The sequence below is a fragment of the Dermochelys coriacea genome, chromosome 3, assembly GCF_009764565.3.
Source record: "Dermochelys coriacea isolate rDerCor1 chromosome 3, rDerCor1.pri.v4, whole genome shotgun sequence".
Lineage (NCBI taxonomy): Eukaryota > Metazoa > Chordata > Testudines > Dermochelyidae > Dermochelys > Dermochelys coriacea.
The window spans coordinates 160,734,132-160,754,633 of NC_050070.1; the positions used below are offsets into that span (position 1 = coordinate 160,734,132).

A 20,502-nucleotide genomic window follows, 5' to 3' on the forward strand; every position below is an offset into this window, starting at 1 on the left:
AAGGTGCCACAAGGACTCCTCATTGTTTTTGCTGATACAGACTAACATGGCTACCACTCTGAAACCTGTCACCAGTTGGAAGAGTGGGTATAGCCAAGGGTTTTGGAGGAGATAAGAAGTTAGCAGTTGGGAGTGGGAAAATATTGGCCTATTTAAACAAGGGAATGAAAACAGCAGTTGCAAACAGAGGGAGTGAAGCCTAGAAAATGTTTGGAAGTATACTTTCTATATAACTTAAGTGATAACACAAGCCATACACGAAATGGGTTTGTCTATACTATTTATATATTGTGACAAAGTTCCTCCTCTACCTTGGTGGGTCTTACGCTTAATGGCGGATTTGCTCGCCTTGGAGCATCATGGCAGCCCTCAGCTTGGCCGTTTTTCTGAACCCACTGTCCAGGTCGACTCCTCCTGTGTCTGACCAGGAGTTGGGAGGATTTGGGGGGAACCCGGGCTCGCCCTCTATTCTGGGTTCCAGCCCAGGGCCCTGTGGAATGCAGCTGTCTAGAGTGCCTCCTGGAACAGCTGTGCAACAGCTACAACTTCCTGGACTACTTCCCCATGGCCTCCTCCCAACACCTTCTTTATCCCCACCATAGGACCTTCCTCCTGATGTCTGATAATGCTTGTACACCTCAGTCCTCCAACAGTCCATGTTCTCACTCTCAGCTCCTAGTGCCTCTTGCTCCCAGCTCCTCACACGCACACCACAAACTAAAGTGAGCTCCTTTTTAAAACCCAGGTGCCCTGATTAGCCTGCCTTATTTGATTCTAGCAGCTTCTTGATTGGCTGCAGGTGTTCTAATCAGCCTGCCTTAATTGTCTCCAGAAGGTTCCTGATTGTTCTGGAACCTTCCCTGTTACCTTACCCAGGGAAAAGGGACCTACTTAGCCTGGGGCTAATATATCTGCCTTCTATTACTCTCCTGTAGCCATTTGGCCGGACCCTGTCACAATATATACACACATATAAATTGCCACATGTTCATAACAATAGCTGCTAAACACTTTGGACCAGATTCATCCATGGTGTACCCTCATTATTTTCAGTGAAGTTATATCATGAAAGAATTTGGCTCTTTATCTCCCTGATGTAACTTTGAACATGTGAATGTAAGTAAAGTACAACAGATAATGTCTGCTTCTGGTTGTCTGCTTTCTCTTCCTGGACAGAAATGCACCACATTCTTTTTTACAAACCCCAAACTACCAAGCACATGCTGATGCTAACCGGAGTTGAGGGTGTTCAGCAATTCACTGTTCTGGAACTTTAATACTTAAAATCTAGCTGTTTGAAAGTAGGATGCACCATTACCAAGGTTTTGTATCAACATACAAAATAAAAACCTCTAACTGCACCTCTATGCTCGCTCATAAGCAGTATGTGATGCCAAATCAAGGTTTTACCAATGGAGTTAATATTGATCTTGCTTGTTTTGAAAGCTGGAGTCTTCAATGTAACTAGCATCGATTAAGTCTTTTGCACATTTTTAAAGCAATTTTACATTTTTGTTTGTTTAGGGTAATGTTTATAACAGAGCTCCTCAGTCCTCAAACTTCCATCTTGTGAGGAGACATCCCAACATCCACTGGGCTGGTGATGTCAGTGTGTAAGTCAATATTCTTGTTAAAGATTCTCTGCTCACAACATTTTAGTTGTGAGATTGTGTGTTATTTTGCTTGTTAAGACACCATAATAAAGACCTACATTTTAGTAATATAGTGTGGGAGAGATTTAGAATCTTACTCACTGTATTTTTAATTCTTTTTTCTTCTGTCCAGCCCTCAATAACACTGTCTTTATGGCTCTCAAACCAAAATCATAATGATCCTAGAAAACATAAAATATATGTCCTTAACAAAGCTAAAAGAACATAATTTCTTAAATGATATCAGACATAAATTGACATACGTACTTGAGAACAAGAAATTCAGTGGGGTTGCTTGGATGCAGACAAAGGCAAAAGTTGTCCCTGGAACTATTTACTTACTATATAACCCACTAACAATGCCCCGCAGCTGTCTTTCCCCCTCCCGTTCCCCCGCCCCTCCAATGACTGAAGGGGTTTTAATGGGCCACTTCACATCAAATGGTCCCTTGCAATATGTGTTGACTACTTATGCTAAACAATCCGTTCCACCTTATATTTAGCTGTGTCACTCTGAGTAGGTTTCCCAGACCTGAAGAATCATAGAATATCAGGGTTGGAAGGGACCTCAGGAGGTCATCTAGTCCAATCCCCTGCTCAAAGCAGGACCAATCTCCAACTAAATCATCCCAGCCAGGCTTTGTCAAGCCTGACCTTAAAAACTTCTAAGGAAGGAGATTCCACCACCTCCCTAGGTAACGCATTCCAGTGTTTCACTACCCTTCTAGTGAAAAAGTTTTTCCTAATATCCAACCTAAACCTCCCCCACTGCAACTTGAGATCATTACTCCTTGTTCTGTCATCTGGTACCACTGAGAACAGTCTAGATCCATCCTCTTTGGAACCCCCTTTCAGGTAGTTGAAAGCAGCTATCAAATCCCCCCTCCTTCTTCTCTTCCGCAGACTAAACAATCCCAGTTCCCTCAACCTCTCCTCATAAGTCATGTGTTCCAGTCCCCTAAGCATTTTTGTTGCCCTCCGCTGGACTCTTTCCAATTTTTCCACATCCTTCTTGTAGTGTGGAGCCCAAAACTGGACACAGTACTCCCGATAAGGCCTCACCAATGTCGAATAGAGGGGAACGATCACGTCCCTCGATCTGCTGGCAATGCCCCTACTTATACATCCCAAAATGCCATTGGCCTTATTGGCAACAAGGGCACACTATTGACTCATATCCAGCTTCTCGTCCACTGTAACCCCTAGGTCCTTTTCTGCAGAACTGCTGCCAAGCCATTCGGTCCCTAGTCTGTTGCAGTGCATGGGATTCTTCCATCCTAAGTGCAGGACTCTGCACTTGTCCTTGTTGAACCTCATCAGATTTCTTTTGGCCCAATCCTCTAATGTGTCTAGGTCCCTCTGTATCCTATCCCTACCCTCCAGTGTATCTACCTCTCCTTCCAGTTTAGTGTCATCTGCAAACTTGCTGAGGGTGCAATCCACACCATCCTCCAGATCATTTATGAAGATATTGAACAAAACTGGCCCGAGGACTGACCTTTGGGGCACTCCAGTTGATACCGGCTGCCAACTAGACATGGAGACATTGATCGCTACCCACTGAGCCTGACAATCTAGCCAACTTTCTATCCACCTTATAGTCCATTCATCCAGGCCATACTTCTTTAACTTGCTGGCAAGAATACTGTGGGAGACTGTGTCAAAAGCTTCGCTAAAGTCAAGGAACAACACGTCCACTGCTTTCCCCTCATCCACAGAGCCAGTTAGAGAAGAGAAGAGCTCTGTGTAAATCAAAAGCTTGTCTCTCTAATCAACAGAAGCTGGTCCAATAAAAGATATTACCTCTTGTCTCTCTAATTCTGAAAATTATATTTTACCTGTTGTGACAGCTGATTACAAGCCAACTGGTAAAGACTGACCAGTTTCCCAGAGAGTGACTTTGCTGATTTGAAACCTTCTGAAAATAACATTACTTCAGCAATGAGTTGATAATCTGGTACCATCATTGAGACAGGTCGAAATAGAGATTTTAAATTGTCTGGGAGTTCTACACGGCCTTTGTAGCTGGTGAAGAAGAAGAAGAAATGACTCAAGTCTTCAAAAGTTACATCTGTATTAATTATCTGGGAGTTAGAATAGTAAGAAACTAAAGAATGATTTCTCAAACACAAAAAAGTCATAGTATAGGTACAGTACGTAGGTATTTTAATTACATAAAATATTTTGGTATTATCCTAAGGGAATTAAACAGTAAAGTTTTATTGCTTACACTAACACATTTTATTTAGTCCACAGCAGATAATTTATTTTAGGATTGCCAGGTTATAACAATTTACCTTAAGTTTAGATGTTTTGAATAAATACAAATGCATGCATGCACAATCATTAGTTTTGGTATAAAAACAGGCAGGAGATAATTAATTATGTACATATATGCTTCCAATCTCTTTTAGAAGAGTGTAAGACTTATGCAGATTCAGACGCCTGCAACTCCTCTTGACTTCATTGGAATCTGTGTGTGTTCAGCTGGCATTCAGTACCTCTCAGGATTTGATATAAAATTCCTATTAATGCATATAGGAGCAATATTCATAAATCTCATATGCAGACACATCCCTAAACTTTTATTCTATGGATCAGCATAATCACTGTACATGAAAAGATGAAAATATTTACATTTTTTCTTCTCTTATGCCTACACATTAACAATAAAACCAAGGAGTCTTGCTGTAAAGAGAAATGGTACTTGCAGTATAACAACAGGCTGCCCATTAAACCTATACAGGACAAAACACCCATTCCAGCTGTTATTACAATAATCTGACCAATTTGAGTTAGCATGTGCCATCAAAACACATGGGTCAAAACACATGGGGATGAATGCACATAACAAAATGTCATGGATCAATAGAAAATGTGTTTTCTTAAGACAGAACATTGAGATGAGAATGGCTGTCCATCTTTAATTCATGACCCTTCACTCAATCCATACTGTAATTCTGGACTAACTTTCGGTAACACAAAAATTAATGATTCAGAGACTGAAAAAGGTTCCTTTTGGCTCAGCTAAAACAAGAATATTGTTGCATAGGAGTCAGAGAGAAGTGCATTTGTCTCAAACTACCAGTCCTTCTCTGTCCCCTCAGCCAGGTTTCAAAGGCTCAGACATATGCTTCTCCCTTCACCCAAGGAACATATAACATTTATCACCAGTACTTCTTAAATGTATAATTTCTTCTAACTGCTTGTAATGGAGCAAGAAAAACAGACTTCTGAAAGGAAATGATGGCATTATGACATTGTCTTTTATTACATTATCACATAGTATTTTCTCCTGGACGCCTGCTTCATTCAGTGCGTAAGACGAATAATGTTCAGGAAATGAGGCAAATATTCAATACTTCTTTTTATCCTCATTATTTAACAGATGGGCCCATTCTTCATTTACTGTAAGTCACCCAAACCCTGCAACGAATAAATCATTATTAATCTTTTCTTGGGCTTTTCTATCATTCTCATCATTGCTTATCTGAACTAATAAACATTAATGAATTTATCTTCAACAACATCTCTGAGAGATTGGGAGGGTTTTCACAAATAATGAAATGAGATTAAGGCAAAAAACCTGTAAAATCTCCATTAATTTTGGACACCTCAGTGATTAATAATTCTATAGTCACTGCAGGATTTGAATGGTTTCAATAGCATGGGACCACACATTGAATGAAAGGATAAGGATAAAAAGAAATATTGAATATCCCTGGAATATCATCTATCTCGTACACTGAACAAGGCAAGCATCATGTGGAAAAAGGTATGTAATTATACAACTAACGGTGAGCATAATGAAAACATATAATGGGGCAGCGTCAACTGCTGTGTGTGCAGTCCTTTCCTTTGTGGTCCAGCTCTTGCCAAATTGGCTTTTCTCTATTCAAGTCCAATTAGTCCAGTCCACCAATTTAACATAAAATGAATCACTTAGCTCTTATGTTCCAGGGCTTGCAGTCTTCCTCTACTTCTCAGGTGTTCTCTGGAGGCAGCCTGATGTTAGATTGTTTATCCTGTCTCATCCAAGCCCTTCTGCCTCCCTTATTCTCTGTTTTTCTTTTATAGCTGGGCTTCTTTTTCTTTACTGGTTCAAGCTGTGCTTGTCTCCATAAATGGTGTGATCAGCATAGTTGCTTGTAAGTAGAGAAGGCTTTCTTCTCTCTTCTGCCTATGTTCTGTATGGGATTTGTAAACCTCATCACAAATCCTCCCTTTCAAGGCTGAGTCCTCAAGGCCTACTTCTCTTGACAGAAAATCTGTATTGTGATGCAATTTTCCTGCCTGGTGCTATATCCAACAGGCATATGGTTGCAAACGATAGATACTATTGCATGATCCTAGGGTTTGTCTATTTCAGGGGTTCTCAAACTTCATTGTACTGTGAACCCCTTCAGACAATAAAAATTACTACAAAACCCCAACGGGGGTTGAAGCCTGAGCCAGCCTGAGCCCCCAGTGTGTGTGTGTGTGTGTGTGTGTGTGTGTGTGGGCAGGGGGCTTGTAACCCTTGGGCTTTGGTTCTGGGCACAGCAAGTCTAAACCAGCCCTGGTGACCCCATTAAAATGGGGTCCCAACCCACAGTTTGAGAACCACTGGTCTATTTCATTACATTCAGCCAGCACAACAGGGAATGATTGCTAACCAACGTGAGTTCGTTCCCCAGAAAGTGGTACTATAGGTTGTCTATCAACCACTTGGTAGCCAAACATTCCTTCTCTATCACTGAATATACCTCTCAAAAAAAATGAGCTTCTAGCTGAGGTACTACCAGGTGTTCTTCTCCTGTACCTCCTGGGAATGGAGACCATCAGGTCTTGAAAGTATCTTTCACAAATTGGCATTCTAGGAAGGCCCATATTTGATTTTAGTGGTGGAAGTTTTGTAGGCCTGTAACACATGGATCTTATCCAACAAGGGGCAGTCTTACCTGCCACTGACCAAGTATCCCGAGTAATGGGACTTCCCATTTACTTTCTGTGCACTTGGCAAGGTTGGCCATCAACCTGGCTTCGTGCAGTGCTTGAAGGACAGTGGCTTCTTTGTCCAGATGGGAATTCCAATCTTTCCTATAAATAACTATATTTCTGAGTAATGTCACCACATATTGATTATGAGGTTGGAGTAGTCGCTCCATCAACGGTTGAAAAGTAGCCACTGCTCCATGCAACTTGAAGAACATCATTTTAAAATGGAATCAGCTGAGTAGCGTGGAAAAAGCCATCTTCTCTTGAAAGTCAGGTGTTAAGGGAATTTACTAGTATCCCTTTGCCAAATCCAGAGTTGTGATGCACTGGGCTTCTCCTAACCAGTCTAAGAGTTCATCCACCCAAAGCATAGGGTAGGCATCACGTTATAAAACTGGGCATCAAATTTTGAAATTGCATTCACTTTTCTGAGGTCTGAACAAAAACACAATGCCATCTGGCTTTGGGACCAGCATAACTGGACTCCTCCAGTCACTTTGGGATTCCTCTGTTATCCCAAGTTCTAACATGGCCTTGAACTCTTTCTCAACTTCTCCTCTTAGTTTGTTGGGGACTGGTCAGAGTCCCTTCTGTATTACTTTACTGGGCTCAGTATTAATAAAGATAGTGTGCAATGAACATATTCCTGGGGTGGGCTAAAAACACCTTTGTAAATGTGGCCACAGTTGAGATGCCTGCTTCTTTTGCTTCTCGTTTAGGTTCTCTCTGAGAGGCATTAAGTTTTTTTCAGGTACTAATTAATTTGGGGTCTTAGTTTTGGGTCCTCAGAGTACAGCATGACAAAGAGGCCTTCCCTGGTTTCTGCACATTTATATGGTAAATGTGCTGACGTCCCCCCCCCCAAGTTGTTAAATACTGCATGCTTCCTACCTTCTTCGTTACCTCATGAGGTCCTTGTCACTTGGCTATCCTCTTTGATTCTGAGTTTGGAAGAAGCACCAAAATTTGGTCACCTAGCTGGAAGGTGTATGGTTAAGCCCCTTTATTATAATACTGTCATTGCCATTCCTGCACTTTTTCAAAGGTGTGGGGGTTTTTTTGTTTTTTTGCGGGTTTTTTTGAGTGTAGGGACCCACAGTTCCCTGTCTCTCACATAACTTTAAGACACATTGTACAAGGTTTTTAGCTCTTGGAGCCTGGCTTTCCCATGTCTCCTGCACTAGGTCTAGTATGCCTCTTGGCTTTTGTCCATGCAACAGTTCAAATGCAGAAAATCCTGTTGAGGCTTGTGGTACTTCCCTGATGACAAAGAGCAGGACTGGGAGTAGTTGGTCCCATTGTCAAGGGTCCTGGATGATGAATTTCTTAAGTATTCTCTTTAATGTCTGTTTAAATATTTTAACAAAGACCATCTGTCTGTGGATAGTACACAGATGTGCACAGCGCTTTGACTTTCAATATATCAGTGCAGACTTCTCTCAACATCCAGAATATGAAATTAGTTCCTGGTCTATCGGGATCTTTTTGGGGATGCCTACCCATGAGAAGACCTTCTGCAGCTTGTTAGCGATAGTCTTGTGTTTGTGGATCAGAGTGGTATGGCTTCCAAGTATCAGGTGGCATAGTCTATGATAAGTATATAATTGTTGTACAGAGGCACTGTTCTCTAGGGGGCTTATCTGGTTGACTCCTATTTGTTCAAAGGGGGCCTCCATCAAGGGAAGGGAAACTGCTGGATCCCATGGGACTCCATCAGTGGACACAAATTGGCAGTTGGGACATGATGTACAAAAATTCCCAACTTTTTTGAGGATACCTAGACTGAGTCTTATCTTTCTCCACGTCTCCCACACAAGGAATTGCAGACGAAGAAGCTAATGATATAACCATGGTACTAGTAACTGCATATGGATCTCCTGCATCTGCTTGTCTTGGTCTATGTGATAGAACTAGTCCATCTTGAGGACAAAGAGGGGGTACTATTGTGCCTTCAAGGGGTCCACCTCCTCCTTATTGATCACTGCTACTTGTTCGAAGATCTGACTCAAAGTCTCATGTCATTGCTTTGCTCCACACAGAAATCTGAGCCTCTCTGAGTCCAATTGCAGCAGTGAGTGTCTCGTCTGGACTCATGGAAGAACATTCCTTGGTATCTTCTGCCTTGCCTGGATTGACTACAGACTCTGTGGTCTCCATTATGCCTCCAGATGGAATTGTCACTCACCTCTCACCTTTCTAGTCACTTCTCTTTCCAGGTCTATTTCCTTGTGAGCTGGGAGGTGAGTAGTGTGAGGCCTGTAAAGGGGATAAAGCCCCTAATACTTCTTTTGGGGTGTCTCCCTAGAGGTCCTGAGCTAAGGGGAATGTGACACTCTACATCCCAGGGGAGCGCCCTGTAACCCCCATATTCATCATATGTATATAATTGTTATATTGCATACAAAGCATGCCTTGTAAGGTATGGGAAAGGCTATGATCTGCTGAAACCCACTGTTCCATCTAATCTATCTATCTATCATTAATGCATATGAAGTTATGAGAATTGTGTTGTATGATTGTCACTAAAATATGCTGTGGGTTTGGGAAGTGCCCAGATACCTAGCTCTCCAAAGACAATAACCAGGGGGATAACCAATGCCCAGGCGGGTGTCAAACAACCATCAACAGTCATTGTCCAGCAAGGGAGCTACAATGCAATGACTCGCTTGCACAAGGCCTCACCCGGGGAACTGCTCAATCTTGCCTGGTGACTCAACAATGCCCACCTGACATGCCTGGACTTATGTTCTCCAAGCACATGAACTAAGGGTATAAAACAGAACACAGTGGCCCGATGCTTTGCCTTTTCTCCTTCCCCCACCTATGCTGCAAGCGACAAGAACACTGAGAAGAAAGAAGATTTCAACAGAGGAGACTGGCCCAGGTTTAAGAGACAAACCTGTATATTAAGGACTGTAAGATCCAGTGGGGTGAGAACATTGCTTGATCTAAATACTGTCTAGTGTGATAAGGGTTAAGGTTTAGACTGCGTGCTTATATTTTCTTTTTTTTTTTTGGTAAACACTCTGAATTATAATCACTTAAAATCTATCTTTTGCAGTCAGTCAATTGTTTGACTCTTTATCTTTTACCAGTGAGTTTGCCTGAAGTGCTTGGTAAATCTGCTCAGGTATATAAATGCTGGTGTATATCTACTTTCCATTAATGAAGTGGTGAACGAATTAATAAACTTGCATTGCTCAAAAAAGGGTCTTGAACAGTGCAAGACAGTATATTACTGAGTTAATGGGGTCACTCATACCTTCATCTCTCCCTGGTTCCCAACAGCAACCAATTTTACTGTAATGCTGGGTTACTGTAAAAATTTTCCATGGATGTATAATGGGGATTCCCACCCCCTGCCACTAAGTTCCCTACTGTTCCCACTATCCGCTCCCAGAAAAATTTCTGGTCACACCCGAAATCTTAGGAGCCAGTGTTTCTTGGCCATTTGCCTCTACTGGAATTGTGAGTTTTCCTAGGGCTTTTCTCTATGCCCTATTCTCTCTTGTCCACATGTGCATAAAGTTATACTCTATGGATGAGAAGTCACAAAATTTTTGTCGCTGTTGTCCCCAGGAGTAGCAGACAATTGCATCTGATCCTTGTTGTCTACCAGCCTTGTGTCTTCTTTCCAAGTTTCACTGGGCCCAAGTTCCTGCATTGGTTTGGGCTTAGCAGGGCATTTAACATTACGGACTTACCACCACTGGGCCCTGTGAGGGGCACCTGTCATCTATCCTGTCCAACGACCCATTAAGTGTCTGGGCATTAGCCTTTGGCTGTGCTTTGGGGGGAGGGGGGCACTCATGGCACAAATACTGACAGTAGGTTTCTAACCAAGCCCAAAGAACTCTCCAGTGGAAGAGGAGGCTGAGGCACGGATATGTGTACAGGTGTGTTAATTATTTTATATAGATCTATGTATTTCTCATGTTACTAAGTAAAGAGAAAATATGTAATAGAATCCTGTACAAAGTCTATCTATTGGCTGGCTTTCACTATCATGTACTCATGAGAGGAAAACTAAGCCAGAAGACTAACACCCTTGCTGGCATTCTAGGGAATCTGCAAAAGCTGCTGTAGAGGCGTGGGGGAAATGGGACATCAGGGTCCCCATAGACAAAAGGTGAGTCAGACCTGAGGTCTGCACCGGAAGTGTGTGCCCAAAGCCACAACAGGGACTAAACTCTGTCCAGCCCCAGTAAGCTAAAGACAAGTTGGATTCAACATTTAGGTTTCCTCACAGCAGTCTAGCGAGTGTCCAACAGCGGGAACTCAGCCAGATCTGTGACAATAAGGAAGGAGGATTGAAGTTGGAGAAGAATACCAAACAGCATCTAGGCAGGTGACTTGAGAGAAAAGCAGACAATAAAAGGAGAGATAAGCAGAAATAAGATCTGAGAAGTACAGACACAGAAGGCAGAAATGGAGGACAAGCAGCTCAGATTTCAGGTGATAAGTGACTGGAACCCAATATGCAGGGATTTAAATATGGGAGTGTCAACAATAGTGGCCAGAGAGGAAGATAATTATGGCAGCAGTGTCTTGAATAGATTGCAGGGATGCAAGGGGACAAGCCAGGGAGGCCATGGAGTAAACAGGAGTAAGTCAATTACTTTTTTGTCAAAGTCCAATTTTTATGGTCAAGGTATAGTCAAGGTCCAGACTCCAGATAAAATAATAAAATAACAACAATAATGATAAATAAATACAAATATTTCTGGTTCTGTTCAAAAGCATCTGGTAGTCCAGATTTGGCCCACAGCCTGCATACTGACTACCCCTGGGGTTTCGGTAGCTGAGACAAGGGGTTACCAAAGCACAGACTAGGGTTTAAGGATGATGAAGAAAAAACAGATTTTCAGAGATTTTATAAAGGAAGAATCACATGACTTGCCAACAGCCTGATAAGAGGGGAAGAGCAGAGGAGGCAAATACTACTCTATAGCTATAAACCAATTTGACAGGGGAAAAGTTACAAATGTTATGACTATAAAGAGGGAGAGGGAAATGGGGAGGCAAGAAATGATGAATTCATGACATAGAAAGTACACAAAATATATTGTGAAAAAGAGGAAAAATAATTTGTTCTCTTCATTTTGAGCAAATATGTTAGAAAGCAACATGCCGTGCCTTAAGGGACAGATGATGACCATAAATTAGGAAAAACAGTCTCATCATTCCTTTTGGGTCCTGGAACAAGTTACAGAAAAAAGAGAGTAACTCTTTAGTTACTGGTTTCAGTGTAGCAGCCGTGTTAGTCTGTATTCGCAAAAAGAAAAGGAGTACTTGTGGCACCTTAGAGACTAACAAATTTATTTGAGCATAAGCTTTCGTGAGCTACAGCTCACTTCATCGGATGCATTCAGTGGAAAATACAGTGGGGAGATTACTGTTTAGTTACTGAACAGCCAAATATGAAGATAAACTTCATCGGATGCATTCAGTAGAAAATACAGTGGGGAGATTACTGTTTAGTTATTAAACAGCCAAATATGAAGATAAACTAATGTCAAAAAGCAGCCTAGAGTTTAATCTGTATGAGGCATCAAAGAGGAATTTTGAAGCTCATGCTTCGGCATTCTGAAACAGTCTATCTTTTATTGTCACTTACCCAGGATTCATGGTAATAAAGATTCCACAGGATGTATTGATACGGATTTCTTTTCCTTCCAGGACAAATCTATGTTATAAAGCACATTATTAGTCATTTACAAAAAAAAAAGTGGGGGGGGGAGAGAAAAATGTTTTCTGCAAATTTTAACTGGATAATACTACTGTATAATGTGTATACAAATATTAAAAAGACACAGAATCCCTAAAATGCATAAAAACAAAGCAAAATTATGAGGAAAAGAGGGAAGACAAACAAAGATAAATGACTTTAGGACAAATCTTGAACTAAGTGCAAAGCACAAGTAAATGGGACTTTCACAGAGAATCTCTGTGAGAGTGAAAATCCTCCATTGTAGGGAAGGAAAGGCCAGTGCATCAATTACTGCAGACTATGACCTATAGTAATGGCTGTAGCCTCTGCATTCATGCATACATACAATAAGTGTTTTGGTCAGTGGATTTACACAGTCAAGGACCTGGTCACACCACAACTCTCCCTTTACCCACCTGGCTCAAACATCCCCCTCCACACTGCTCCACAGAGAGCTGCTACCAAGCACTGCTATAGTGAGGGTACAGTGTCCTCCTCTTGTGCAACCCCTCCACAGTTTCCTCTTCCCCACTCACATGTAGCAGAACCTAAGTGATTCGAGTGCATTTAGGGCCTTTATGTACCTATGGAGGGGATGAGGGCATGATTTAGCTTTCTGTTTCCCTTTTGGGAATGTGGGGAAGCCAAACAGATATTTAGGTTTTCTGTTTGTTGCTAGCAGAACTTGTCCTCTGAACAAAGTATACAAGGATTTCCCTCTGCCCCATACTCTGCTCACTCAATCATAATATAAACTAACTCCTTCAAGGTAAACTATACAATAGTTTGAGGCACAATCGTAACATTGTTCTTAGCAAACCAAAAAAAACAAACTTTGCCCAGACTGCTTAAGAGAAACCATCCTAACCCTGCTAGGAATGTTTAAATCTGGTTATCATCAGCACAGGATCAACCATAGTGTGGAACAGGGGTTAGAAATTTAAGTGCCTTTCTAGAGCTAAAGCAGTAAATAGCCAGGTCTATAAGGCACTATTACTTGCAAAAGAATCAAGGAAATGAAAACAAATACCTGATAACATGACTATCTTTTGCTGCCTTGATTGTCTGAATTTGTGAAGCAATTACAGACAGAACTTCTATATCTATGCGATTGAACTCATCAAAACAACACCATGTTCCAGACTGAACTAGTCCACAGAAGAATTTTCCCACAATCTTAAGGGGAAAAAAACAAACAGAAAATAGTGTTAATAGCTGAAGCTTTAGATGATTTTTGTAATACTGATTCTTGAAAAACTGCAATGTCCTTTAAGCACAAGAGAGTGAGAGAAAAAAGAGAAAGAAATCATCTTATTTACTCAAGGGAGCAAAAAAGCAGATAAAACGTATTCTCTGACCCTAATCTAAACATATTCTGGATCTAGATTTACACACAGCTCCCTGACCCCATCTCTAAATTTAACTGCATTCACTTTTCCTTAAAAAAATCCCTTGTATTATTATCATAATCATAGTTTTCAAAATAGAAATGTATTATAGCTGTAGGATAGAACTAACAGGAAAAAACATGAAATATTTTTCCTTTTGAAAGCAAAATTATAATAGGTGAGACACAGTCTTAAAAAAATCAGATTTTGACAAAGTTCTAAATTATTACTTAGATATAGTCCTTAGCAATTTATAACACCAATCTGTTGGTGAATTAAAAACCCAAAAGAGCAAATGGCACTGGCAGTGTTAACCTTATACCTGCAGTAAGTAGTGGATGAACCTTGTTATTGCACTGTCATTTCATGGGGAATTACATTTATTCTGCTTTGCAGTACTATCCTGCTAAATTATATGAGATAAAGAACATAACATGACTTACCTGATAATCCAAACCTTCAAAACAATTAAAAACCACACAGAGTTTTCCCATGGCCTAAGGGAAAGAATACTGTTTTAGAGCAGATATGATACATTTCTTGAAACATTAAAATAATAGTGTATGAATAAGGTCATCCCCCATAGACATAAAAATTGTTGAAAGCATATTTTTGAAAAATTGTTTTTGATGGACAAATTTTTATAAATTATTCTAAAAGGAGAGAAGTAACCTCACCTTAGGTCTGATTCACCCTTTACATTTCTAAATCATCACTCTTCACATTTACACTTAGGGAAGTATTCCCAAACATTTGAAAGCTGAGCCCCCCTTCAGGAAAATTAAACAAACTGCATTCCCCTACAACCAGTCCGCATTTTTTAAAGGCCTCCTTCTCTTAGGTTATGCCTACACTGCAAAGCAAAAAATAACAAACAAACAAACAAAAAAACCCCAGTGAGTTCCTAACTCAGGTTATCTAACGCAGGTTTAAAATAACAGTGAAGACACAGCAACTCAACTTTTAGCAGCTCAAGTTCAACCTAAGGCTGCCCTACAAACGTTCACTCAAGTTGCTAAACTAAGCTAAAAGCAGAGTTGCCATGTCTTCGCATACCTTTTCTTTTGCAACGTAGACATAATTTTAATATAAACATTTTCCATACCTCTTCTTCCCCAGCAGCTTGTGGGGGAGGGGACAGATACAATCTATACTTTGAGAAACTGGAATAAATTGTGGAAATCTTAACAGTATGATACTTCCTCTCCTTTTATACATGCTTCAAAGAACAGTGAAATAGTGAACAATGTTGATATTTAGGCTACATCTATACTAGGAGCTAGGGTTGTGAGTCCCAGTTTGCATACACATACTTGTGCTAGCTCTCATTGAGCTAATGCAAATATAAATAGTAATGTAGCCTTGGTAGCACAGGTACCAGCAGCAGTGGCATGGCTCAGGTGTGCCAAGCACAAACCTGCTTGACAGCAGTGGGTATGTACGTTCAACCGGAATCAGGACAAAATTTCATAACAAGACTTTCTAAAAAAACTTTTTATTAGGGCAAAGTTACAATAAAATGTTAACATACTACATTGTATGTTATTTATTACTTATTCAAGATCAGGATAATATTCAAAGAACCGAAGCAAAGAACTGGGGTGCTTAGCCTCCCTTCCACCCCCAAGACCAGTTCTAGGCTGGAGAGGCAGAGAGCTGGAGTGCTCAGCTTCTCCAGCTGCAGAACTAGGGGATGCTCAGCCTCCCCACCTCTCCCAACTCGATGTCTCTCTGGTCCCAGATCTGGGGGGAAGCAGGGAGGCTGAGTGCCTGTTCTCTGCTTCTACAGCCCTAGAGCTGGCAGGGAGGCTAAGACAGAGTCAGTGCATCCCAGGCAGCCCTCGGGGAAAGTTTTTGTCAATTTCACATCCTTTAAGAGGAGGGCAGCATTCTATTCTGTTTTACTAAATTGCACATGACATAAGTTTTTTGCACATACAGAAAGAAAAATATACACAATCTAAAACAGCAGCAATATCCGTATAATATATTAAAATGCCAATCAGAACTTAATAAAAACTCTCTTATTTGGTACAATGCTAACAGGGCAAAAATTTGCATTGATTTAATTACTACGGTGGACTGTGAAAATACTAAAATCATTATCTTTAGAGATGGCGATAAAAATTCTTCTTTTTTTATTAAACAAAAAAGGTAAAATTTAGCTTGCTTTCAGCAGCTGGAAAATTCTACAATCCAAAAAATTCTATAATCATTCTATAATGAGGTAGATCTTCCAATGCTCCAGATCTACATGAGCAAAAAAGAAGATGTGAAGGAACTTTTTCATATCTGCCTTTAAGGATAGTAGTTTCCATGATCTGGAATCTTAACAGAGTATGTATCTTACATAAATGAGGATCTGATAATTCAAATATAGTTAAAAACATTGGCAATCTTCAAAGTAGAAAACCCAAAGGCCAAAGTTAAAATCATGAATCATAGCTATATCTTCTTCTTGGGTAATATCTGTCATTCTGAGTTGATTACATTGGTTAAAACATATTGCAAAGAAGTAATAGAAAAAACGAACATAACTATAATAATATGGATGGTCTTATACCATGAAAATAAGGAGTACCCAGGTTGTTCCTCCACCTCCTGAAGGCAAATACAAACGAATCTATAATTTGGAAGAGTACAGATCTTAGATCAAAATTTAAGAAAATCTGTACAAATTCTACTACTTTCAGAAAAACCACCCATCTCGGCATGTAAAAATGAGGCAGGGGTAGAAACTGGGAGAATTAAAAGTCTCCTCAAAAATACTAAGGCTGAAATTTGGCCTCTACATCAAACTTCGGCCCCATAGAGCAGCTGCAATATTATTTTAGCACTGAAAATTCTTAGCACAGGGCAGGAGTTAACTCTTCAGTGTTTTCTTCCCTTGTTACTGTGTTTGTTGGGGGACCTATTCGAGCATTAAAATCTCCCAAAATAATCAGCTGAGCCATTGGGAATTGAAGACTTATCATACCAATTTATTCATCCAAGCACCCCCACAATGACTCAGAATAAAATGTGGAAGATAAACATTTAATAAGAAAATTTGGAAATGAGGAAATTTTAAAAAATAGCCTGAATGTCCTGACACTTTGATTCCAAAAGTAAAATCTGGCACTGGAGAAGGATAATGGCGTCTTCTCTTCGACTCCCTCTGGCAAGGAGATACTGTCAAGTCTGGTGGTGTGCTCTGGACAGTGTGGAGTCTGAACCGCCATGTACTGAGCAGCTGGATTTTAAGGGGCACGCAAAGCAGCTTCCATTCCGGAAAATAGAGAAAATTTGTAGAAAAAATTCTCTGATAAGAGAAAGGGAAAAGAGTGTGACAAAGACTTATGCTTTGATTACCAACCATGAGCAGGAAGAAGAAATCGTGGAGGGTAGGGGTATTTGTGCCTCTTTATTACTTCAGTGGGAAGTACAAGAATGCCCAATATCATACTGAAAATCTGTAGCAGAGCCAGGAATTGGTCCTGGGTATTCTGTGATACAAAGCCAGTGATTTAATCACAAGGCCATTCTTCTCCCTCTCTCTCTCTCTGAGTATGTCATGTCTCTCCTTCCCCTGCTCCCCAACTACAAATAATGTCTACACAAGTTGTATAATGGCACACTTAACCCCTTCCTGGGGTTTGGCTTTAATGGAAAATCAAATAATATAGTACTTATATATATAATAATTAGTTATATTAATAATATATTTAATTATTATTAAATATAATATTATTATATTAAAATAATAATATATATAATAATTAATATATATATACTCTATTACAGTAACTCCTAGAATCCAAAGCAAGATCAGGAATCCATTGTACAAAGGAAGTGGTACAAACACACACTCAGAGACAGCATCTGTCTCAGAGTTTATAGTCTAAAATAAATAGAAAGAACAGAAAGTTGGAGTGGATACAGAGGCACAGGAAGGTGAAGTCTTGTGTGCCAAGTCAGTTGGTAGAGCCAGAAATAGAATCCAGGTCTCCTGACTCCTACTCTACTACCCAGTCAACTAGACCATGTTTCCTTTCTAACATAAAAAAACATAAATCTCATCCTAAAATTTCTCCCCCAGCCTGCTTTACCTAAGGGTTTCATCTCTGTCTTCATCCCTACTCCTCTTAAACCAAAGGATCAAATCTTCCTAGTTAATAGCCTGTACCATCTTGGCAGTTAGAAAGCTCCATCTGCCACAATCAGTCAACATAATATTCTCACCAGATTTATACAGGGTTCTAACACCTGTTGACAGTGAGTCATCAGAAGAGCCTTCAGTCCCAATGTGGGATTATATATCCTGACACACAGTTACACCCCATTCCCCAGTCATTGTTGAGTCAAGCTACACGAACTATTTATACCTCAGTGGCCTTTTGGGGTTGGTAACCCACTCTCATTTGTGATGCATCTGCTTGTAACCATGCTCTACATCCGAATATGCCACAGGATGGCAACATTGCTGCATCTTTCATATTTTGTTTATTCTGTTTTTGTTTGTTTGTTTTTTTCCTTTTCTATATCTTTAGTAGATTTTGAGTCTTAATTTTGTTCTTTACCTTCCCCCCCCCCGAATCTTTCCTTCCCTATAAGGAAATAATGCAACTTGCTCTCTATTCAATTGTTCAATCTGGCAACCTGATTAAGAAGTTAGGGGAGACAGAATATCATTGTGGAGCTCAGGGGAAGAAGATGGCCATCTTAAAACTAATATATGGTAAGATGTTCACTTTTAAAATAATAGTACAAAGTAATAGACACTGTAACAAACTCAATGCATCAAGCCCAAATTCTATTTGTCTGTACCACAAGTAATTTTAATGTATGCATGTGTATCCATAACATGTAAGTGTATATGTACTTATGCATATGTGCGTGCGTGCACACACACACACACACGGAATAATACATTTCTGAACTGATAATTTTCTATGATAGTAGAACCTCAGAGTTATGGACACTTCGGGAATGGAGGCTGTTTGTAACTCTGAAACGTTCATAACTCTGAATAAAACACGATGATTGTTCTTTCAAAAGTTTACAACTGAACATTGACTTAATACAGCTTTGAAATATTACTATGCAGAAGAAAAATGTTGCTTCCCCCTTTTTTAAGTAGTTTATGTTTAAGACAGTACTGTACTGTAAATGCTTTCCTTTTTTTCTTTCGTCTCTGCTGCTCCCAGATTGTGTACTTCCAATTCCAAATGAGGTGTCTGGTTGACTGGTCAGTTCGTAACTCTGTTATTCATAACTGAGATTCTATTGTAGCAGCTTCTCTACTAATTCATCATTAATAGGTAAAATATCCCACCTACAGAATTTGGAAATAGTCCAATGTCGTTGCTGAAGGCTTCAGAACTAAAGCCTACCCTGCAGCGTAGGCCACCAGAAAAATTCTTTTAAAGCTGCAGAAATACTCCAGCAACTAATTATTAGCATTAAGACACCAAACTGATATAAAAATGTTGTGAATAAATGTCAAAGTCATTTACCTTTAGAGAAAACTTTAAATGGTTACAGCGAGTATTCTGTTCATTTGTTAGTCTACCAGCATGGCTGAATTATCACCAGGTAAGAAATTTCTTATTCTGCTGCACCCCTTCTCTGCTTATTCTTCCTTAATGGGAAGTAAGGAGCAGTGAATCACAGAAGCAGGGTGGCAATGGTTAAGCACTGGTTTAATTATTTTTAGAGTAGACGAATAGTCACTAATTGAAGTTCCCTCTCTATAGAATAACAGCTTTGTAATTTAAAGATTTACTTAGGAACCATCCCACACCAAGTTGAGATCCCAGTGGGGGACCAGGAACCGAACTTGTGGATAAAGTCTCTCAAGACCTCTGAGGAATCTAATCATGTCATGGGAGAACATCGTCTGACCCTGCCCCTGGATTGATGGATGAAAGGCGGAAATGGCTGCCAGATGTACCTTGACTGAGGAGTGTGCCAGGCCCTGGTTCCTCAAATGTAGCAGGTAGTCTAAGATCAACTGCACCGAAGAATGCGAAGGGGAGATGCCCCATTCAGCTGCCCAGCTGGAGAACCTCATCCATTTTTCCAGGTAAGTCTGTCTAGTCGAGGGCTTCCTATTCTCAAAGAGGACCTTCTGGACGCCTTCCAAACAGACCCGCTTCTCAGGGTTCAACCATGCAACATCCATGCTGTGAGGTGAAGGGGCGTGATGTTGGGGTGCAAGAGTCAACTGTGATCCTGTGACAGCAGGTCCGGTCGGTTCAGTAGGGGCCACGGAGGGATCACTGCGGGGCTCGATAGTGTCCTGAACCAGTGCTGGCAAGGCCACGCCAGGGTGATCATGATAACCTGAGCCTTGCCTCTCTTTATTTGCACTAGGACCTTGCTGATGAGCGGAATTGGAGGGAACATATACATCAGGCTTCCTGCCCATGGCAGGAGGAAGGCATCGGAGAGGGAGCCCTTGCCCAGATCCCATCTGGAGCAAAACCTGTGACATCTCCTGTTCTTCCTGGTGGTGAACAAATCCACTTAGGAAGTTCCCCACCTCTTGAAGATTGTGCTGGTTACCTCGGGGAGGAGCACCCACTCATGGTGAGAAGAGAAGTCCCTCCTTAAGAGATCTGATAGCGTGTTCTTGGCATCCGAAGGTGATATACTTCTAGGTGGGTTCTGTGGTTGATGAAGAAGTCCCAGAGACAGAGTGCCTCTTGGCAGAGAGCCAAGGATCGCGCTCCCCCTTGTCTGTTGATGTAGAACATCAAGGCTGTGTTATCCATCAATACTCTGACCACTCTGC

The 20,502-nt window shown here is 40.7% G+C and overlaps 1 protein-coding gene across 1 annotated transcript in view; it reads right to left on the reverse strand.

Moving 5' to 3' along the window:
- DNAH14 (dynein axonemal heavy chain 14) overlaps positions 1–20,502 on the reverse strand; it is a 551,687-nt gene that overhangs the window by 262,005 nt on the left and 269,180 nt on the right. Inside the window, exons 32-36 of the mRNA XM_043511487.1 lie at positions 14,171–14,224; positions 13,370–13,515; positions 12,247–12,315; positions 3,491–3,677; positions 1,755–1,834 (exon numbers count right to left, since the gene is read on the reverse strand). Of these exons, the coding sequence (XP_043367422.1) occupies positions 1,755–1,834; positions 3,491–3,677; positions 12,247–12,315; positions 13,370–13,515; positions 14,171–14,224 (536 nt within the window). The remainder of the gene's footprint in view (positions 1–1,754; positions 1,835–3,490; positions 3,678–12,246; positions 12,316–13,369; positions 13,516–14,170; positions 14,225–20,502) is intronic.